Source organism: Oenanthe melanoleuca, chromosome 12 (genome assembly GCF_029582105.1).
Source record: "Oenanthe melanoleuca isolate GR-GAL-2019-014 chromosome 12, OMel1.0, whole genome shotgun sequence".
In the NCBI taxonomy this organism is placed as follows: domain Eukaryota; kingdom Metazoa; phylum Chordata; class Aves; order Passeriformes; family Muscicapidae; genus Oenanthe; species Oenanthe melanoleuca.
Genome location: NC_079346.1, coordinates 19,911,301 through 19,934,031, shown reverse-complemented (window position 1 = coordinate 19,934,031; position 22,731 = coordinate 19,911,301). Strand labels below are relative to the sequence as shown.

The window sequence follows — 22,731 nt, the reverse complement described above, 5'->3', positions numbered from 1 at the left end:
TATAAATTATAGAAATATATATCTTATATTTAAAATATATTCACATTATCAACCCAAATTAGACTTTTTCCTTCTTCTGAGCTTTTAATATAACTTAGTCAATCTAAATAAGATTGCTGATTTTCAGCATCAGATCAAGAGTTATTTATCCACAAGCATTAATGTTACTATTATTTGGATTATTAATATTAAGCTTGACTTGCTAATTTTTACAGTTTACCAGGGGATTTCTGTCCAAGTGCACACATTTCACTTTCTGTTCTGGAGGGGGCTGGGAAAGTGGCTGTGATCACAGGAGTGTGGGTACCTGAGCCTGCTAGCAGGGGTGGAAAACTGCAACCAGCACATAGTTGATCATAGATGATACTGCTGAAAGAAGGCAAAGGATTATTGTTAAGTCATCACACTTCAAAAACCTTAAATCTCTGTCTGCAAACAGTTTTCCATCATTTTCTGAATGGAGAGCAGTTCCACTGCCACAAGAGGAGCTGCTCCAGTTTGCCATGCAAGTATTTGTCACACTCACTTCACCAGGGTTATGGTGCTCTGTTTTAAAAGCTGCCTGTCTGTTCTCCACTCTCTCTATAAGGATGTCCAGCTTTGTAGAGCCTCCTGATATCGTTAAGAAGCTGTCCTGGGTGGAAAATTATTGGCCTGATGATGCTCTGCTGGCTAAACCCAAAGTGACCAAGTACTGCTTGATCTGCGTGAAGGACAGCTACACTGACTTCCACATAGACTCTGGCGGAGCTTCTGCCTGGTACCATGTGCTCAAGGTGAGGGAGCCTGGTTTTCAGGTGTAGCTAGGAACAAACTCAGTTTTATACACAAAGCCATCACAGAATTCTCTCCAGAATTCAGCTCTCAGGTTTTTTTGTCATTGTCCTGTTGTATCTGAGCCTTAACTACTCTCAGTGCACTCCCAGAGGTGCCAGCGTCTCCTGAGTGAGGAAGCACTTGGAGCTTCATAGAAGTCCTCTGTGTATTTTCTCTCTATTAGGATTTTAATAGTAGTTTAGTATCTTCTGCACATACATTGCCCTAGGCCTTAAAGATACCACGTTCTGTGTTTGCAGTCTGGTGGAGCCTGGCATTGTAAACCTTTTGTACCATCACTCCCACAAATCTGAGCAGATGTGGTCAGCTGTGATTTAGTTGTTTCAGCCCTTCTCTACAAAGCTGACTAATTAATTTTATTTAAATGCTGCCAAAATACACATTCCATATGTGTTTAGATAAATATTTGTGTGTGTGTTTGTGTGTATGTGCGCGTGCCAGTGCAGTGTTGTTTGATTTGGCTGCTCATTGCTAATTTTATGTTTCTAATTCAGGGAGAAAAGATCTTTTATCTCATCAAACCAGCCTCTGCAAATATTTCTCTGTATGAACGCTGGCAGTCAGCAGCAAATCACAGTGAGATGTTTTTTGCAGACCAAGTAGATAAATGTTACAAGTGCACCGTTAAACAAGGCCAGACACTCTTCATCCCATCAGGTGAGCAGCTGGGGGAGGAGGGCTTTCCTCATCCTGTAGAGCAGCACATCCAAAATGCCAGAGGGATGGGATTTAACAACTTTCTCTGAAAAGTATAGTCTAATTCTCAGTAGAGGTTTTATTTAAAACAAATCAGAACTTTTACTGTTTTCTATTAATATTTAGCAGCCTTTTAAAAGTTACACTAGTAGGGAGAGTGCTTCTGTATATACCATGTCATTGCTGCTTTCTGACATCTAACAGACAATTTATATTGAATGAATTTGCATTCTGACCATGACACTCCCAAATCCTTGTTACAGACATTAATCCCCTGTGACACCCAGGAACTACAGGTGAATGTGTGAGCAGATTCTCTCAGCAAATGTTTACACACTTGAATTTTTCCTTTGGTGTAAGAAGTGGAAAGTAGGTGTTTCTCTTATGGCCATCTGTGGAGCAGATGGTGGAACAAACACAGAGCGATTTACAGAGAGTCATTAACTTGAGTAGATTTTTGTATGAAAATACATGTTTGGGAAACACCTGATTCTGACACTGTGATAAAGCACATGCCAAGGGCTGTTTCTGGTCTTTCTGGAGACAGGAAAGCAGCTGCCATTATGTAGCAAAACAAAGAAAGGACCAGTGTTCAAAGTGTGTGTGGTTCTGGGGCTGAGCTGAGTGGGTACCTGTGAGCAAGGTGCTCAGTGAAGTGCAGACATCATTTGGGATTGAAGTCTGTGCTAATGGCCTTCAAGTTCTTGTCTTGAGGACTCTTCTCTCTCTTTTAGGTTGGATTTATGCAACTCTAACACCAGTAGACTGCCTGGCCTTTGCAGGACATTTTCTACACAGTCTAAGCATGGAAATGCAGATGAGGTAATCTGTCTTTAGAATCTAAACTCATGTAGAGGCTCATTTTTAAATAAATCAGTAATAACGAATCACTGACAGTAATGCTGATGTAGCTCTTGGTCTGTTTTGGCTGGTGCACCCTCCTTTGCCCCCTCTGACTGTGTTCCCTGGTGCTGAGTTATCCTGAGGTGTCCTTATACCTTTGACAATGCACAGGAGGTGCCTGGCTTGATGTGGCCACATCCTGAAGGCAGAACTGTTGCACACTGCCTGGAGTTTTACCCTGGCACCTGCCCCTCACTGCTGGATTAGCCTGCACCTGCTCAGCTGGGCTCTTTGCCCAGTGTAAGACAATACAAGCAGTTCTTTACTGATTCTGGGCAAATAATGCAATAAGACCATCATACATCTCTATGTCAGTATTTTACCAGTGCTGTCATGCTTTGCTTTTGGCCTGAGGCCAGCCTGTGTGGTAGCAGGACAAAGAGGGGCTCACTGCAAAGTGACCCTGGCACTTCCATGACCCACGTGTGCTCAGGTTCCTGTGGCTTTGTCTTGCAGGGCATATGAAGTAGAAAGGCGTCTGAAAATCGTCAGTCTGACTCAGTTTCCCAACTTTGAAACGGCCTGTTGGTATATGGGGAAGCATCTACTGGAGAAATTTAAAGGTAAAACTGCATTTCCTTGCTCACCCTGATAGCTCAGCTTTGGGATCTGAGGACAGTTACCCTGAATTTCAGTAGCCATAACTGACAGGTGGGAAGGCTCAGCTGGATTTGGGACACAGTAAAAACACTGTTTGTTACCATCAGGTTGTAGTAGGGATTCATTTGTGGGAGCCAATTCTCAAAGAGTTAACTTCAGCTTCCCTGGTTGCAATTTTCAAATTAAATGCTTGCTGTAAACAACTGTAGCTGTCAGTGGCTGAATGACACTGGGTTTTTTTTTTCTCTGCTTAGGTTTGCATAAAGCTGGACAGCAACCTCCTGCTCATCTCCTTCAAGGAGCAAAGATTCTCAATGGTGCTTTCAGATCGTGGACTAAAAAACAGGTAGGAGAAGCAGCCTGGGTTAATATTATTTGTTTGTCAGTTGCTGGAGCAGAGTGGAAATTCTGGAACAAATAATATCTCAGTTGCAAAGCATCCAATTCTAACATGCCAAAGAGAAGGAATTGAGAGAACTGGGGGTGAGCAAAATGATGTTGCAGTTGTGAAAATGAAATAATATCTGAAAAAAGATAGTTGACTTTGTTGTTCTCTCAGGACAGCTTGTTACCATAACACCCTGAACAAGGGAATTTTTTTTTTTTTCTTATTTGAATGTCTAATGCAGTCAAGATTAATTTAAATACATAGGAAAAAATAAGGACAAGTCACTTTAAGAGGCTTTTTAAAAATTATTTTTGAAGAAAAGATGCACAGAAACATTTGGCTTTTTTGTGTTTTAGGCTTTAGCAGAGCATGAAGATGAACTGCCAGAAAACTTCAAACCAGCACAACTTATCAAGGACCTTGCCAAAGAAATAAGATTAAGTGAGGTTTGTGCTGTTTTTATAATATTTACTGTATTGGGGGTCCAGGATATAAAATACATGGAAGTACCACCCATTGAGTGTGGTGCCAAATCCTGCTGGCTGGAGATGTGTGACAGCAAAAGGTGGCCACAGCTGGCTCAGCTCCTTCAGGAAGACATTGTGCTGCATTCCATCCTGTTCGTAACCACATCCAAAGACCTCAAAACTGCAGCTATCTTGTTCTTTGATCCTCTTTGATGTAGTATTTAAGTTTTCTGATTGTCAGAATGGCAAGTTAAGCAGAAAATAATTTCTTTTTAATTAGTTAGTGTTAATTTTAATTGGGCAGCTATTTTACTGCTAATTTTTCCCAGGGGCATGAAATGTGATTCTGCTATATTTATCACATCAGAATTTAATGGAAAGGGTTTTTGCTCGAGCTGATCAGCATTTTAAGCAGAAGGCTGTTCATTTTATCCATCCTGTGTGGACAGGCCATTTAAGAGTCCCACATGATGGTACAATCCAGTGAGGGTTACATTCCTACTAAGCCTCTGGAGTTACTGCAGGCCAGGCTTGAGGAATGTGGGGGTGGGGATCGGTGAGCAGAGCCTTGGTGGGATCTTCATTCCTTGGTCAGCCTGACCTGTGCTGCAGATCCCCCTCCATCACACCCTTGGGCATCTCTGGGGTTTGTTTCCCCTTCTAACAGGGGGTGCATGTGAATATCCAAAATGGGACAGGTGTGTCTGAACACCTTGTGCTTTTTGCCAAACCACAGAACGCTTCAAAAGCCAGCAAAGCAGACTTGAGTGCCACTCCTATGGCTGAGGAGATCTGTCCTGTGGAGAAGGAGGAGGCTCCATCGCCTGTCCAAGTCACCTCTCTGCCCCCACCTGTAGAAAAGCTCCCTAAAAAAAAGACTCCCAAAACTGTGAAAACCTCCAAACAACTCAAGCCATCCAAACCCCCGAAGCCTCCCAAGCCCCCCAAACCTCCCAAAACACCGAAAGTGAAGGGAGAAGGCAAAAAGAAAGGAAAGAAGGCAAAGGAGAGCCCACCCCCAGCCATCCCCAACCTCGACCTGCTGGAGGCACACACGAAGGAGGCTCTGACCAAGATTGAGACGCCAAAGAAGGGGAAGGTGGGTCATGTTTGAACCTCTCCCTCCTCTCCCACCCTCAGAGAGATAAAATCACTCCCTAAGTCTCACACAAAAAGTAGTACGTGCAGCACACTGTGAAACCCTGGTTCTGCAGAAGCAAAGGAAAAGTTTGTTTTGCTGGCTCACTGCCCTTCTCTTACCCAGCTGGTGGGTTTGCTTTGACTGGTTGTTGGTTATTCATTGATGTGGAGCCTTCCTGGAACCCACTGATCTCAAAAGGTGTCAATGACAAAAGAACTTGTTCCTAAAGTATCTCATTTGCTTGAGATGTTACTCTAGAATGAGTGACTTAGAACAATAATTTTCTTCCAGTTTTGCCCACATAGGACAAGCTTCTTTTTGGCATCCTTTAATTCTGATGCCCTTTTATTCAGCATGAATTTTGCTACTGATTTCGGTAGGGGCCAGGATCCATCGAGGCACTGACAGAGGAATGGTTGTACACTATGAAGAAGTATCCTTAAATCTTTCCCACAATGTTTCTGAAGTTCTAACAGTTTGTGTGCAGTTTGTGAAACCTGCTGTGGGGTGACAGACAGGGAGAGGAGAGGTATATCAACGAGAAGTGCATCAAGGAGAAATGCAGCTGCTGTTCTGCACACTCTGAAGGAGCAATATTTGATTGAACCTCAATTTGGGGTTCAAAAATAAAAATTAGGGGTTTTCAAAAATATATAATGCTATTTCCCAGATAAAGCCTATGTTTGTGACATGCCAACACTCCATCCTCATTCAGAGGACTTTTTCCTGACTTTTTCCCAGGCTGCAAAGAATGTTTTAAGTGTTCCCAATAAGGAATCCGCAAGCAAGCAGAATGAGGTGGAGAAATTTGAAGTTCGAGAACAAAATAAAAGCAAAACAGAAGCCAAATGGAAATACAAGGTAATGTCTCCTGTTAAATTCTGCCACATGATGATAAGCCATGGGTAGGGAATTGTTTGTGGCTCTGCTTCAGTGGAGAGAATGAGGCACTGATAGTTCCCAAAGAAAAGAAAATTAAGCAGGAAATCATCAATTAATCCCTTATAAAGGAAGAGGGGGTGGATGGATTCCCCAGAAGCATGTGCTGAATTGTCCATTTGTCCATAGTGACACCAGACTGTTAGCAGGGAGATGGTTCAGTGTTGATCCCTTTTGTGACCCTTGCTCTGACACAGTTCTACTAGTTTAAGTCTGAAATCAATGAGAGATCAAGAACTAATCAATAACTAACTAATAGCTAATAATCAATAATTAATTTCAATGGCATAAGATGAGAGACATCTGAATTATGCCCTATGGATTAAAAGATTGCCTTTCTTGAGGGCTAATGCAGGGTGGGTGAAATTCACTCATGGAATGGAACATTTTGTCTGCAGGGAATTTAATAGGGTTTTTAATAAGGGACAATTTAACAGGCTTAGATTCTGAGGGTACCTGGGAAGCTGAGACATAAGTGACTCATTTAACAGATTTATTTATTTTGTTTTGGTCTTTTGCCTTTCAGAACAGTAAACCTGATTCACTTCTAAAAATGGAAGAGGAACACAAATCAGAAAAGACACCTTTACCAGGAAATAAAGACAACAAATTCACATTCTCTTTCTCTAATAAGAAGTTGCTTGGGTAAGTAAAAATATGACAACACATATCAACTAAAAAAAGAAATTGAAAGGTCATTATTTATATTTTTTGTACAAGATGATGAAAATCTGCCTTTCTGGTCAATGTAGAAAATACCCTATCATTAAAACTTCTTCTAGTGCTCTAGTCATAGTCCTATTTTGAGATATAAATCGTAGGTTCAGAAATGTGTTAGTAAAATTATTCTAGTTGCTTTGGCACCCCTGAAAGAATTTGATTTGACTGAGATTTCTGCATAGAGATACTCATTGTCTGTCAAGTCACAAGCTATTTTCTACTCAGTGTTGTTACTGATTTGTAAATTTTATTTTTTTTCAGTTCAAAGGGAGTAAAAACTCATCTGAATACCAGTGTGTTTGGGTCACTACAGAATTTTAAAGAGGACAAATCCAAACCTGTACGGGATGAATATGAATATGTGTCAGATGATGGTGAACTAAAAATTGATGAGTTTCCAATCAGAAGAAAGAAAAACACTGCAAAAAGAGAACTGCCCTGTAAGGATATTTCCTGGTTTGTCTTTATTTGCTCAACAAGGTCTTAGGTAGTGATTGTCTGAAACAATTGATATAATCTTTGAAATATGTGTGATTTATAATAAAGAAAGCCATGTCTTACCAGTCAGTCAAATGTGAGTGGAACAGGAGGGCTAGTTTTTGAAGGGAAAAACCTCATGACTATTTGTTTCTTTTTATTTATTCAGTTTTATCAGATAAAAAGGAAGCCCTGCAGCACACTCCTGTGAAGAAGCCGAAGGTGGAGTCAGCACCCTACAAGGTATGAGGTTATTGTACCTTCACAAGGAGGCACTCCTACAACATGAGACTCTCTGAGGTCCTTTCCAACCCAAACCATTCTGTGATTCTCGTCCTGTGTAGCAACTCAAGTGTTTGTTTTGTGCCACTTGGCAGACCCTCTCTGCCCATTATGGACTGAGATTTAGAACACTGCAGAGCCAGGTGAGCCCAGCCCAGCCCCTGCAGTGTCTGTGAGCCTGGATGGAGTTCACCTGCAGGATGGGACAGCCCACATGGGAGTTTGCTCTGTGTCTGAAGCTCAGTGTTGGAAATCAAATGACATTGAAATCAAATGTTTTGCCCAGGTGTGGTTAATACAAATTCATGTTATAGTATCAGAATAAATTGAAAAAAGAAAAATAGTTTGTTAAGACAGAACCAAAGATGACCAAAGTGTTTGACCTTCAGTACCAAGGAGTTCTTTTCACCCTGGTTTGTGTCTGGGACATTCAGGAGGAAGTGCAGACCTGTTTGAGTCAGTACCTGAGGTCTGGGGCCGGGGGTGTCTGCCTGTGCAGGAGCCCAAGGAGGGAATCCCTGAAGACAACAGATTGGCACCCCAAGCAGTAAGGGCTGGTGCTATACCAGCCTGAAAGCAGGGCAGGAAGGGGCACCAGTCTACAGTGCCTAGAAATCCCAGCCCCAGAGAGAGGGCCAGATGTAGGCAGCTCCCTTTCAGAGCCTCACATGACACTGTTCCTACATATCTGTCCCATCCTTCTGCCTGATCCTCCCAGTCTGCTGCTGTGCAGATGGAAACACCCTTTAAAGGGAATTGATCCCATCAACAGGATCAGACCTCCAAGATTTGGAAGGGGAGATAAAAACATACCATGCCTACAGGCTACAAGGAAATGGATTTTTACCATGTACTTGGTTTTGTGTGGTTGTTTGTTTGGTTGGTTGGTTTTGGTTTTGTTTTTTGTTTAAAGAAAGCAAATTCCAAAGGCTAGACCCATGTCTAGCAGCAGGCTGCAGAAATCACTGTGCTATTCTTGGGGACCAGCTCAGTGAGTTTCCACCTTTTTTAGCCCTTTCCTTGTTTTTGCAGAGCGAGGACTCATCAGATGAAGATTTGCTTCACATTGACACAGAGGCAAAGCCAGGACGCAATTCCAAAGTAAAGAAAGAGAGTGGAAGTTCAGCAGGAATTCTTGATCTTTTGCAGGCAAGCAAAGAAGTTGGGGGTTTAGAGTATAACACCAACAGGTATGCACCAGGGGATGCTTTTCCCTCTTACCCGTGAACAAAATTGCTCTTTTGTGATTGTGTGTGAGTGAGAATGAATTTTGTAGCTTGGTAACTGCTTTTTCTCATATAAGCAAACTCCTCCTTTATCTTGTGATCTGGAGGGAGACAGAAGAAAGGTCTTGGTGGTATAATTTGAACAAAAAAGGATTTCACATCTGTAGATGCTGAAGATCAGTTTTAGCAATAATGCTGTCATAGATTAATAATTCAAAAGAAGGAGAGAGTTAAGTGACTGCAGCTTGAGAGTGGGAATTATGGTTTTTAATGTAGTGAGATTGCAGTAAAGTAATCTAAATGGCCAGCATTTCTCCCATAAGGCATTCTAAGGTGCCACAAATACCAGGTGTTTGAAAGAAGGATATAGGAAACTGTCTGCCCTCCTTGCCTCCCATCTCTGGTTATTCTTCTTCCCACCAAAAAATGAGGCTTGGGGAAAAAAGCAAACTCTTTGGTGAGAACTTCTGTACCTGAAATGGAAATGTCTGCCTGGGCTTAGTGGTGTCTTATGTGGAACGTGGAAGCTGATGCTGGATGTTTTGGGCTATATCCAGTAAGGTACAGCACCAGATCCTGCAGTCATCCAAACAGTAAGTGGTGGACAAATAATCCCATTAACACTTGTCTGCTTGACCATCCCTGTGAATTCCTTGCCCATTCTGCATTATGGTCCATGATGGGATGAGTGTTTATGTTGATTTTTCAGTTACATTTTGGCAGCTGATTAGACACATCAAAAGGCAGTTAGGTGTGTCTGATGCTGTAATAAAGTTGCCGGGCTAATAAAACTCCCATGCTGGAAGTTTGGTATGAAAAAAGAAAATGTATCAACTCCTAAGAACTTAAAGAAATCTTCCTTGGCCCTGTGTACACTGCTGGCCATTATGTGGATAACACAGCTCACTACGTTCTTTGAAATGGCCCTTGACAATTGTCTGCCTTGCTCAGGGTGTGTTTTGCTGTCTGCAAGGGGTTAAACCAGAATAGAGCAGGACTCAGGCCTTTGCTTTCCACCCTCAGCCTGAGTTCTGTACCCAGGGTGTTTGAAGGCTCTGTGGTTTCTGAAATCAAAGTCCCACACACAGTCCCATCACCAGTCTCGGCTCACTTACTGCTCTGTGTGTGGTGGCTCACTGGGAATGTGTCATACCAGTGCTGGCTCTGGGATAAACACTGCATTTTGGCAGTGTGTGCTGCATCTTGATTGGAAAAAGCCCCTGGTAAATGTAATTACTGTGTTTCATTTCATAATTACACTGGGCTTTTTAAATGGCCATAATGTGCCTTTTGAAAAGAAAGCGGAAGAAACACAATATGCAAACATGCTGTGTCACAGCATGAGGCACTGTGGTCATGTCTGACTCTCAGGAGCAATTCCCACCTTTCTCTTCTTGCAGGGCAGATGAAGGGTAGGGAATGTGTGTATTTATAGATCTGTAAGTGTACATTGTGGATGCTGTGGAATGGCCCTGTGTCACTGTGGAATCTCCTCCCACAGTGTCTCCATGCCTATCAGACCACTGCCTGTTCCCAGCAAGTCAAGGCTTTTTGTGATAGTGGCCTTATCTGAATCATGGCAAACCTTATTCTGTATAATACTGGGCTCTCACTAGCAGATGGCCACCCCAGAGGCCCTGATGGCATTACCTAGAGTGTTCTAGAGAACTGAAGCTCAACTATGTGTGTCAGCAAGGCAAGGAAAGGGAAGGACAGAGCTCCTGCAGAAAGGCTGCTGTGAGTGTGGGAATAGGCTGAAAGAAGGGAAATGGAATATGGAAATAGCTTGGAGGGCTGGTCATCACCTGAGCTTGAAAAAAGTGACTTGTTTCCAGGTCTGACTCAAAAATGGAGGAAAACACTGGGTTTGTACTTGAAATTGTTGGAGTTCTTTACTTTTATACAACTATGACTTCTCCAGAGCAACTGCTCAATCAGTAATATTCTCCTGAAATATTAAAAATTCAGTTTCTAAATATGAGGATACAGGTAGGAGACTCAGTAATTGCTGATGGCAGGAAGGGGATGATCTGCCTGGGGAGGGTGAACCCTTGGAGAGAAATGGCAGTGGTAGAGTTGGTGGTGCAAAGCAAGGCACTGGCTCCCTACACAATATCCTGCATGATGCAGGGTGCTGGGATCATTCCTGTGCCCAGCTCACTGAGGAGGTAAAACTTGAGTCCATCAGTGCTTGTTCCTGTCCCCAGCACAGCTGTTTGCCTGCTCCGCCTCCCATGCCAGGGACAGGATGGCAAATCTGGGTACCGCAGTCCCCCTGAACTTCCTTTCCTCAGACTGAGCCCCTTTCCCAGCTCCCCCAGCCCTTCTCCAGGTCTGCTCCCTTCTCTGGACATGCTCCAGCCCCTCGATGTCCTTCTTGACATGAGAAGCCCAAAACTGGCCCCAGGACTCAAGGTGGGGTCTCAGCAGTGCCAGCACAGGGGACGGGCACTGCACTGGTCCTGCTGCCACACCAGGGCTGCCACCAGCCAGATGAAGGCACAAGCCCTTCTTGTGTCTGGCTGTGTCTGTCAGAGTGTCCTCCTCTCTGTGCACCCACAAGAGCAGCTGTCATCCTGAGGACAGGACAAGAAGGCTGCTGGGCTGGAGGCAGGGCTGAGCTATCCCCCAGGGCCACCTCCTGTGTGTTTGGAGGTGGCAGTGGGGATACAGCAGGGGCAGAAGCACTTTGGCTGCGTTGTTCCTGCTCCAGTACTCTTTTAAAATGTTTTTTCTAAGCCAAAATTGTACTCACTGTTAGTTTACTTCCATAAATGTGGTTTTTAAAAAAATCATTGCTGAAGCTACAGAAAGGGGATATGGCTCTTCCAGAGCTTCAAAATTGCTTCCTGAATCTTCTTGAATTTTTTTTGGCTTAGAAAGCTGAAATACTCCTGATGGAAGCACACCAGGCACATGCCCTAATGAGAAACACTCTGCCCTGTGTGCAGCTCTGAGACATTTCCCCCTTCTCAGGTTGGTGTTTGACTCTCAGAACCACTGGTTTTGATCATATCCCACAATTTATTTGTTGAAGTTTGTGTTGCTTAAGGCAGTTCCTCTCTGATTTGCCCATTTAGTGGTCAGTATTTGATGGTCTGTTTGCAGTGTTTTGAGAGTCCAGTGTTTGGAAAAACAGTTCAGGGAAAAAGGCTGGAAGAAAATAAAATAATTTCTTGTAGATGATGCAAAATATTTCTTTGCCAGGGAGAAGGCAGAAGAGAAGGCATGATATTGGAGGGATTTAAATGTCTCTTTCCTAAATAAGTTTTTTGATGTTCGTCTTTTTGTTGAGTTGTGAACTAACACTAGTCTTTACTCATTTTCAGGATTGTGACTAAAGGCTGTTAGTGCCCAGAAACTTCCTTTGTGGTCTTGTACATTATTCAGAGCCCAGATTAAGCTCAAGTAGGAGAAAGTGACATGGTGCTGTTAATTCTCTCCTATGTTTGTGGCTTCTATTGCACAACAAATGTGTAACTAGTGTAACAAATATTATTGCCACAGCAAGGTTTTTTTGCATTTCACTACTTGCCCAAACTCCAGACTTCTGGAAATACTGGATAATGTATTCTGCCAATCTCAGAATTAATTTCCAGCGGCTCCTGGAGTGGTGACAGCCCATGATGTGAACTGGGACCAAAAACTTCCAGGCAGTTTTGAGCAGAGCCCCCCAGACATCCCCCACCAGTGCTGATGCATAAGCTCTTCTTTTATAGGAGTGGTAGTATAGATTATAAATAATACTATTAAAATGTGATGAGGAGGAGGATGATTTGATAGTACAGAAAAATAGCATTATTAAAGATAGATGGGTAGATAGATAGATAGATAGATAGATAGATTGATAGATTTTGATGAGGAGGAGGAAGAGGAGGAGGAGGAGGATGATGATGATGATGATGGTAGTTGGTATAGAGACACTGCTCTGTCAGGAATTCTGCTGTGGGCTTTGGGAAGTTCCTTGAGCTCTGCCTAAAGCACTGACAGCCCCAGGGACCTGCCCACATCTCCCTGGCTCTTGGGCCATCAACGCCACATCTGAGGTGCTCTCTGTGGTACTCCATAAAATTCCCCACTGGCCCTGGTGGTATGAGGCTACTCAGAGGAATCAGGGGCTCTCTCCTAGCACAAGTGTCGTGGCAGGAGCGAGCTGGCTGCCAGGGGTTGGTGTTTGTGCAATCACCAAGTGCTGTGGTGTCTCTCCCTGTGTCCCACAGCCAGCCACCTGCCTCCCCCAGCACGCAGGAAGCCATCCAGGGCATGCTCTCCATGGCAAACCTCCAGGCCTCAGAGTCCTGCCTGCAGACGTCGTGGGGCACCAATCAGGCGAAGAACAACTCCTTCTCCACACAAAACTCAAAAAAACCTGGTGGTGGTGGCAGCAAAAACGCTGGGAAGCGGCTGCTGAAGAAAAGCACAAAGAACAGCATTGACATTGAGGATTACGATGAGGACCAGGACCACTTGGATGCCTGTTTTAAGGACTCAGATTATGGTGAGTAGGAGGGAAGCAGAGTGAAGGTGTGCCTGGGGATGCATGAACACACGTGTGCCTGTTGGCAAATGTCCCTTTGCTCATGGGTGCTGCCTCCTGCTCTGCCACCCTGGGATCGGCCGGGTATGGAACAGGGATCTGCACCCCAAAGGAAGCAAAGACAAGTGACAGCAGACTGGCTGCAGAGCCCAGGGTCACTCCAACATTCAGGGCAGGCTGGATTTGAGGCGTGGCACAATGAGAAGCTCTCAAGAAACATGGAGAGCCCCCGAAACCACAGCAGACAACCCATAAACGGGGGACTGTGGTAGAAATGTGGGTCAGGTACTGCTATTTGTGACAGAAATGTCTTTGTCTGCACAGTAGCAATTAAACCTCCAGCTGAGAGGAGTAGAAGTTGAATTTGGGCATGGAAAAGGGATCCAATGCTATTTTGAGTTTTGGCAGAGAAGGCAAGCATCTGCAGCAGAAATGGGCACAAAGCCAGTTTGCACCAATTGCATCAGTTCTACCGTAATTATTGTGGAATCACAGAGGGGTTTGGGTTGGAAGGGACCTTCAAGGCCATCTAGTTTCACCCTCTGATGTAGGCAGGGATATTTTCCACTAGACCAGGATGCTACAAGCCCTGTCCAGCCTGGCCTTGGACACTTGCAGAGGTGCAGCAGCCACAGCTTTTCTGGGCAACTGAGTTGTACTCAATCATTTTTTGGCTCCCTTGCAGCTGAGGATGTTCTGTGATTATGAAGGAATATAGAGAGTCAGTCACAGTTTAATGACAGCAGCTCCCAAGAGTAATGTGTGGATGAGAGCAGAGGAAAGTCCCATAAGTGTCACAGCTGTGACAGAAGTGCTCAATGGCACTTCTGGGGACGATTCAGCTGTGGTGCCTGTGGTCACTGCACCTGGACAGAGCAAAGGTAGAACTGTTTCCTAAACTGAAACTCTTGCCTTTGTTTCCTACTGTAGTTTACCCTTCTCTCGAATCAGATGAAGATAATCCAGTATTCAAATCCCGATCAAAGAAAAGGAAAAGTTCAGATGATGCCCCTTACAGTCCGACAGGTAAGTCCATGTGGTCTGTGATGCCCAGATTTGGGCTAAGGTACACAAATCTCTAAAACTCAGCCATTTTTCAAGGAGTGTGGAAACTGTAACACACAATTAGTGATTTCTTTAGCACATGAAGGATTAACCCTTTCCAGGGCAGTGGGAGGTGATCCAGGCGCTGGGATTCCTGCCAAGCAGTTTTAGCCTTCCTCCTGCAATCAGCTGGCAGAAGAAATTATTTCCTTGGTTGCTTTATTTTTCCTCATGCTCTTAGTGATAGATCACTTGGTTGCCACCTTAGCAGTGGTGTAACAGTGAATCGATCCCTGGACAGCTGGCTTGCTGTGGATTTCAGGTGTTGAATGGGAATAGTGAGAGAGCAGGCATAGTCTCCTCCAGATTCAGCTGAAGCTCAGGATCTGGAAGGGTTTGGTCTGCCCTGGGTTTGTTGGAGCTCACCAGGGGCAGTGACAGGGGAGAGGGCCCCTTGACTCCTTTGACCCCTGTGGCCCATGAGCACAGCACCCTCTGTGTGTGCTGTGTGTGACAAGCAGCCCATGTGTGGTCTCATCAGCTTGTGGCCCTGCATGTCCTCTCCCAGCTGCAGATGAGCACTGCCCCTTTGGAAATGACACTCATAATCCAGGATGTGGATCCAAACCTGCGTGGCTTTGGCTTCAAGTGGCTGTGGAGCTGCTCAGCTGTGTGACATCTCTATCAGCAGCTTCTGCCCCTGCCGCCGTGCCTTCACTTACACGTGGGGAAGGGAAGGGCAGAGGCTGTCCCCATCTCTCCTGGCTGAGCAGGGCAGAGCCTGCTGCCCTGTGGTGGCTGCGCTGGTGTCACGGGCACGTTGCTGCCCCTCACCTGCCTCTGCTCTCCTTGCAGCACGCGTTGGCCCCTCGGTGCCCCGGCAGGACAGGCCAGTGCGAGAGGGCACCAGAGTCGCCTCCATCGAAACTGGACTCGCCGCTGCCGCTGCCAAGCTGTCACAGCAGGTGAGAGGCTGCCTGGGGAGGAGGAGCTGTCAGGAACGGAGAGCCCTGTCCCCAGCAACAGAGCCGTGCCCGAGCCTAGTGCCAGCCTTGCGTAGTGTTTGGTCCTGCCAGTGACACAAGGCTCTGCAGCCTCAGGGAAATAAACGGGATTCAAGCCCAGCGCTGTCACAACACACTTAAGCACATCACAAGGCAGCAAGGGACAGAGAAGAGCACAGGGAAGAATGAGGGAGTGAGAATGACTACTGGGGTAGAACAGGAGAAGGCTGCCCCAAAGGAGTGTATTTGATGTGTACTTGAGAGCCTGACTGGTGCGACTGCTTGTACGTGCAGATTGGCTGCTGGGAAGTGTCAGGGTTTGCTTCCAAAGGTTGGTGAACAAAGAGTCAGTTTAGGAAAGGAACTGGGGCAGTTTGGATGTTTGGGAAGTGTCTGGTCTCTGAAGGGGTCAGAGAAGCCCCATAAAGGTAACATGGTGAGATGCTGAGGTGACAAGGCCTGCTGGAGTGAGGTTGTTGAGGCACCTCAGCAAGCTGGTGGAGATGCAGGTTGTGGTGCCCTTGGGCTTCTGCGATGTGGACTCTTGAGCAGAAGAGCTTTACGGATGGTGGCAGGGTTTCAAGAAGAAGGAACTGAAAGTAGACAAGGGACACAGGACAGTAGCAGACCTCTGCCATCCCAGTGTGCATGTGCAGGTGCAGTTACAGGTCAGGAGATGATGTGTGTGTCCTAGCAGGAAGCAGAGACTGGATCAGTGGGATGTTTAATATCCTTCATGCTGTTGTGCAAGGGTGTGAAGATCCCTGAAGATAGGAGGTGCCAGTTTTTGTGGAAGATGGAAAGATTTGCCCATGCTGACCACGCTGCTGTGCCAGGGCAGTGTCGGTGTGGCCCCGGCTGGCTCCTGCTCGCCGCAGTGGTAAGGAACGAGGAGACCCCGCACAGAGCGAGGATGTAGAGGCACGAGAGGCAAACGTGTGTGTGCAGCTGTGAGCCAGACGTGTCGGAGCAGCCCCCGAGCGCTTGTCCGTGGCCAACTCCTGGGGTGTCGTTGTATCAGGACCCTAAGCAACACCGCTGGCCCTTGCCCTAGCTAAAGGTCTTCTGGGGATTAATCTGAGCTTCATCTTTGTCATTTTAAAGGAGGAACAAAAAGGCAAGAAGAAAAAAAATACCAAAAAGAAGCTTTCAGCCCCCAACGCAAGCAAAGTGGCTCAGGAAGGCAGCTCCCCCGAGCCGAAGCTGGAGTCACAGGCCAGCAGCCTCACAGATCACGAGTACACCGCAGGAGCCAGCACCTTTGGCGTCGCCCAGCCTAACAGGGGATCGCAGCCGATGGCACCTGGTGTTTTCCTCACACAGAGGAGACCCTCATCATCCTCGCAGAACAATGCCTCCGCCAAAGGTACCAGGAAACGCCGGGGTTGTGGTGCAGGAGTGGGGAAGGGTGCAGGGCCACGGAACCTGAGCCCTCCGCAGGGCTCTGCTGCCGTGTGCGGAGTGGGCAGGCACAGGTGCAGGTGTGTGGATGCAAGTCAGAGCTGGTCAGGAATAGGGCCTGTGGCTTTGACTGTCCTGGCACTGGGGGGCCAAACAGGTGATTTTCTGCTGGGCTGTTGGTCACAGGGTGTGAGGTATCCCATGGCAGGAGCACTGCCCAACATGGCCCCAGCTCAGGAGGAGCACCTGCAGGGTCACATCCCAGACAGCCTGTATGGATGTAGGGAGCCTTGGCCAGGGGAGGATGCATCCATGAAGGCTGTTCTGCCCAGGGCTGGGGCAGGCACTACACTGTTGGTGGTGACTGTACCCCAGTTCTGTGCTGACTATAGCTGAGGACAGTCCTCCCAGGACATGTAGAGCTGGGCACACTGCAGATCTCTCTGGACAGTTGCTGCAAGGGTGCAGAGGAATATCAAACTTTGGTAGTAACACAGCTACAACCAAAGGCAGGAGAGAGGAAGAGGTTGCTTGCTGTCTGCCATAGGGAAAGGGTGAGAAAGCTGAGGCTGTCCCAGAGTCTGGGCTGAGACCTCCTGCTCTCCACTTGAACTTGGCTCAAGAAGTGTAACTGAGGCAGGTGTGAGGGAAAGGCGCTGTGTAGCATAAAAATTGTGTGTGATCCCACTGGGAAAGGCCCCAGTGACAAGTGAGGCAATGTGGCAGATGTTTCCTGAATTCCATGTATTCAAGTGAAGCAGAGTAGAGGAGGTGCCCTGCAGCTTGGAAGGCCATAGGGCAGGATGTGTGTAGCCTGTGGGCTGGGATCCTGCCAGAAGCTGGTGGTACCAGTGGCTCTCTACAGAGCTGGAGTGGAAAAAATGTATTTGCCTGGAATTGTGCTTTTGTGGTGAAATGGAGGGGAACAGGTGCAAGGCAGAGAGGTGCCCAGGAGCCTGGAGCTGTGGAGAGCTGTGGGGCATGTATGTGGCTGTGTCTGTGTGTCTGTATGTCTATGTGTCTGTGTGTCTTGTGTGTCTGTGTGTGTGTGCAGCCTCTCCCTTAGGAGCAGGATGGCACTGGTGGGGCTGGGTTTGACTGTCACCTACTTGTGGGCAAACAGGTGACCATGAGTGGTGAGCCAGGGCAGGTGAGGGCAGGGCAGCAGGGCTGGCACTGCAGGGACAGGAGAGTTGTGGGGACAGAGGGTGCTCAGCAGAGCTGTGGGGACAGGGGGGTGCCCGGCAGAGCTGTGCCTCCCTGGAGCAGGTGTGGATGTGTTCATGGGAATGGGTGTGCACTGTGCTCCTGGCTCAGCAGGGCTGACTCTCCAGGGCTGTGCTCCCAGCCAAACCCTGTCCTATGGCCAGCAACCCCATTCCTGAGGGGTGCTGCTGGATGTCCTCGAAGGTGCTGGGCAGAGCTGGTGGCAGGGCCGTGGAGGCAGCTGGAGGGTCTGTGTCTGTGGGTGGTGTGGGGTGGGTGTGGGTCCTCACCCCAACCCTGCTCTCCTTCCAGGGAAGCGTACGAAGAAGGGGATGGCCACGGCCAAGCAGCGGCTCGGCAAGATCCTGAAGATCCACCGGAACGGGAAGCTGCTGCTCTAGTGGCCCCGGGCACACTGCCACCCAGTTGTGGGCCACCACCACAATAATCCTTTAACTTTCAGCGGTCGGACTGTACAGAATCCTGGTATAAATATTTTTTAATATAGATGTCCTTTCTCAGAATGCTGAGAGTGACTAGCCGCAAAAAGTTAATACTAATCTTGGCCACCGAGGGGTGCATGGGGCGCCCCTGCTGCGGCCCTGGGCCCCTCTCCCTGCCCGGCACAGCAGGGCGGGTACCGCCGCCGCGGAGGCAGCGCCAGGCAGCGGAGCCACGGCGGGAGGGGAGCGCAGGACTGGAGGCGGCAGGCAGGGAGGCACCGCGCTGCCCTGGGCCCCTTTTCCTAGAATGTAGCTTGTACATAGCTTTTGGAATAACCACCGCCGGGTTTTTATATGGGGAGGGTCTCTCCGGGCGCTGCCCACCGGTACCAGCTCTTTGCGTAACTTCTTGTACGAGGAGGGAGACAGTTATTTTACTAGCACCTTGTGGAGTGTTTCCGTGTTTTGTGACAATGTAATTTATTAATGTTTGTAGCTTTTTATATTTGTACATTTCTTATGGGCTTTGTTTATATACACACATTACCGGGGCACGGCGCCTGAGGGGAACCAGAGCCACCTGCCGCTGAGTGCCAGGGCCACCACTGCGGCCACCACCAGGGCCACCAGGGCCGCGCCAGCCTGGGCGTCGCGCCTGCTTTTTTTATTATGATTATGATTATTATTATTAGTATTATTATTTTTTCGCGACATGTACATTTCTAACAAAGTTTATCGTGGCTATCTATCTATGACGGTGTTTTATTTACCGATTCATATCAAATGCTCTTGTATCAACTTCACAAAATCTTAAGTAAACATAGAGCAAAGTTTAAAAAAAGAAAAAAAAAAAGAAAAAAAAAAAGAAAGCAAAGTAAAACTATTTCAGGTTTTGTACACAATTGCCTGGGCCTGGCCTTTTTGTGGGGTCGGCAAAGGAGGGGTGGGGAGGCAGCTGGGGGTCCCTGAGGGTGGGTGAAGGAGCCAGCAGGGACGCACAGCTGGCACAGACAGTGGATGGCTTTGCTGCCAGTGTAACTCCCTCTCTTACACACCTCTGCTTGCTACAGCACCATGAGAAGCCCCAGTTAGTTGGGCATGGTCTGCAGTGCCCTGGTAAGATACCTCACGGTCCATCCAAAGGTTCACCCACTGCCCAGCACATCATCCACCTCCCATGGACGAACATACATGCCTGTTTCCCTCTGCTTCCTCCCTCTTGGGGTCACCAGGTGCTCCAGCCTTTCCCCTTCTTTGTGCTCACTGAAACATGCAGCACCTCACCATTTATTCTTAGCGACATGCACAACCTGCATTTTTCTCTTTGCCGATGCAAGGCCATTCCCACCTCCCACACTGCTCCCTGCTCTTGGACACCTTATGCTGGCAGTGACAGCGAGCCACCTGCAGCCTGCACAGTTAGCTGTTCCCTGTGATGGCCCCAGCAGCCCCCAGGTGCAGCCCCTGGCTCCGGACCGAGCGCTCGTTGCCGGCTCCGCGGCTCTGGGGAATCCTCGCAGGCCGCTCTCGCAGGGACATTTCGTGCGGAGCGCGGTGGCTGGTGGCGATATCGAGCGATCGCCAGCTGGGGGAGTTCACAGTTCAGAAACAGCTGCAGCCGGGAAAATGGGACCCGTCGGAATGGAACCTCCCGGGGACAAGCGAGCAGCCCTGGCTCATCATAAACTATCCCGGGCTGGAAGGGACCCGCAAGGATCACCAGCTGAGGATGCGCTGTGACAGGTGAAAGTGAACACCCACCCAGGGCTCCCACCCAGGGCCCACCGCCGGCTCTGGCCCAGCCCCGCAGAGCCTGGACGCTGCAGCGGGGGGGGAACCATGGCCTGGAAAACCAGGGCAGAGCCACCGCTCCCATCCAGGGACAAGGGGGAACAGCGCAGGAGCCCAGGGCTGGCACAAGGTCCTAAGTGCCAGTGTGGGACAATCAGCTCGCCTCAGGTATTACCCTTGCAGTGACCGGCACCTGGGAATCCATACACGTGCTGCTCGATCACAGTGGATGGCCCGGCCGGGGAGGTGTTTTCTATGTACACGTGCAGAGAGGCTGTTGGCTGCTCCTGCTAAACCACTACTCACCGAAACATTTGTGTTTCTGCTTTTATACTGACAAGAATCACTCCAAACCAGACATTTGGCACAACCCCACAGTCTCACAGACCTCGCATTAGCCTTCCCCTCCGGCCGGGGCAGGCTCTGCCCGGGCTGTGGGAATGTCCAGCAGCGGCCCGATGCCACCCCGCGCTGCAGGCGCCCTGCTTCCCATTCCATCTGCCACGGATCCCAGTGCCCGCCCCAAGGGACTCACAGCATTTGTGTAAACTGCTTGGAAGTTTTTCTCTGCATATCACAAGAGAAAGCCTGCTTCTCCTCTTGAAATTGTAATAGTTAGAATGAATTAGATTTCCTTCTCTTTTCAGCCTGCAGGGTAGATGCACTTTGAGATTCATTTTCAGGTCATTCTCCTGTGAAACTTCACATACTTCTGTGCCCCAGCCCACTGCATTTGCTAAACACTGAGCTCCACGGTGCACTCCTCCTCGAGGAGAGGCGCAGACCAGCCTGGGACTGTCCACCTCCCTCGCTCACTGGGCTTGCTCCCGGCTCACTCCTCCCACACACACTGCAGGTGTTTGCAGACTGTGTGTGACCACCTGTCTCTGTCTCACCTTCAACTCAGTCAAATAATTAGCAGTCACTTAGGAGTCAATTAGGTGACACATCTTGAAAGTCTTTGTGCTTACCCTACTCTTTCATTTACGAGCTCTGTTTAGCAGCCCAAGGGAAACCCTTTCTTCCTGAGGTCACCAGGGCACCCCGGGCTCATCTTTGGTCTCCTGACTGGACTGCGGAAGAGTTCACACTCATTTCTCACCACCGGCTGGGCAGTGGGCGCCACAGCTCTTTTGCTTCGTGGTCCCTTAGAGCCCACTGTCCCTTCACAACGACCCCGCCCTCCTGTGTCTGTGGGGAACATTTGGCTGTGCGGTAGAAACTCTCCTCCAATGGTCACTCTTTCCCTTTCTTTGCTGAACTCAGCAGTTCCAGCCCACAGCCACTTCATTTGGCTGCTGCCATAAAACATACTTAGTGGGTTGGTTTGGAGAACAAACCTTCCATACAAAGTGGAATATCAGATGCCTCAATCCAGAGGAGACAGAAAGGGAAAAAGGGATGAAGGTTTTCTAGAAGCACATGTGTATGAATTTATTGGAGCAGACCTTAAAATAGGACCTAGAACAAGTTATACAATTAAAACTGTGCACTAATGCTGTATGGTTTACATGTCCCTTGCCCAGGGTTAAAGACTGCAGCAGCTCCTTTCAACATACTTTCTTAATTCGAGATGGCCTGCCTCGGTACTTCACCTCATAACGTGCAAACCTTTAACTTCCCCCAAGGGACAACTCGCTCTGGGAATGAAATATTAATTAGAGCCTCGTCATCCGCCGTCACTGTGTGGCCTCTCGGAAGCCTGGGGAAGCCAGACCCGCTCCAGCCCCAAAGTGCTGCCTTTGTGCGGGGCTTTTGTTCCCCACATTCCACCCGTGGGGCCCTGTCACAGTGGATAAGAGCTCCCCAGGCCTGAAGAGGAGCTGTCAGGCTGAGTGTAGCTGGCTGCTGACAGGGAGTATCACCATTAACCAGCTTGTTATCTTGAGCGGGGTTTGCACAAATCGCTCCCTGCCTGGCTTTTGGCATCAGTGGTGATGACAGCTCTTTGACAGATGCTGGTGAGGAGTGAATAAAGATGCTGTGGCTAAAGACCATCTGCAGGGATTAAACCTTCATCACATTCAGTGACTTCTCTGCTCTCAAGACAAAGGGAACCTTTCTTTTTCCCCAGTCACACACCTTAGCTTCTCCAAAAGGCTGTTTCCTTGCCAGACACTTCCACTGCAGTTTGTTTATCATGGAGACGTTTGAAAACCACCTTAAACTGATTATTTGCCCATTTAATCATGATTCTCTTTAATGCCTTTTTAAATCTCCAGCAAAAAACCACCCTGGTCCAGGGCTGCTTCAGGAAGTTGCTGATGGCACTTAGGGCCACCAACTTCCAGCACCAGCCACAAAGGTGCTAGGGGTTGGTTTTAGTTTTGCTTACTGTACTTGAGATAGGGAAGTCCCCCTGGTTTTTGGGAGTTTCTCTCGGAGGGAGGGACAGAGACACTGCGAGATTAGAAGCAGGTGAAAGGAGAACGGGGGGCAGTTTGCTCTCTCTCATCACTCTTGGCTTCAGAGGAAGAGGGTCACCGCTACCCCGGCTATAGCCCAGCCAGAAACTGCCTCTTCTGCTGCTGGACCCCGGCCCCCCGCCCTCCCAGGTCACCCTGCCGCTTCAGTTTGCTGTTTCCGAGCGTCCTGCTGCAGCACCAGGACCGGCGCTGCGCAGGGCCCG

The 22,731-nt window shown here is 48.0% G+C and overlaps 1 protein-coding gene across 3 annotated transcripts in view; it reads left to right on the top strand.

The window, feature by feature from the left end:
* Nucleotides 1–19,061, top strand: part of PHF2 (PHD finger protein 2) — a 54,379-nt gene extending 35,318 nt beyond the window's left edge. For 2 of the 3 annotated variants that reach the window (XM_056501945.1, XM_056501947.1), the window contains exons 6-22: nucleotides 590–776; nucleotides 1,332–1,494; nucleotides 2,268–2,355; nucleotides 2,893–2,999; nucleotides 3,291–3,382; nucleotides 3,781–3,870; nucleotides 4,628–4,990; nucleotides 5,774–5,893; nucleotides 6,498–6,616; nucleotides 6,953–7,131; nucleotides 7,338–7,411; nucleotides 8,483–8,640; nucleotides 12,897–13,174; nucleotides 14,144–14,239; nucleotides 15,113–15,222; nucleotides 16,366–16,627; nucleotides 18,181–19,061. In XM_056501945.1, the coding sequence (XP_056357920.1) occupies nucleotides 590–776; nucleotides 1,332–1,494; nucleotides 2,268–2,355; nucleotides 2,893–2,999; nucleotides 3,291–3,382; nucleotides 3,781–3,870; nucleotides 4,628–4,990; nucleotides 5,774–5,893; nucleotides 6,498–6,616; nucleotides 6,953–7,131; nucleotides 7,338–7,411; nucleotides 8,483–8,640; nucleotides 12,897–13,174; nucleotides 14,144–14,239; nucleotides 15,113–15,222; nucleotides 16,366–16,627; nucleotides 18,181–18,269 (2,575 nt within the window). In that variant the 3' untranslated portion in view covers nucleotides 18,270–19,061. The remainder of the gene's footprint in view (nucleotides 1–589; nucleotides 777–1,331; nucleotides 1,495–2,267; nucleotides 2,356–2,892; nucleotides 3,000–3,290; nucleotides 3,383–3,780; nucleotides 3,871–4,627; nucleotides 4,991–5,773; nucleotides 5,894–6,497; nucleotides 6,617–6,952; nucleotides 7,132–7,337; nucleotides 7,412–8,482; nucleotides 8,641–12,896; nucleotides 13,175–14,143; nucleotides 14,240–15,112; nucleotides 15,223–16,365; nucleotides 16,628–18,180) is intronic. The other variant, XM_056501946.1, reaches the window with a different exon arrangement.
* The last annotated feature ends 3,670 nt before the right edge of the window (nucleotides 19,062–22,731 follow it).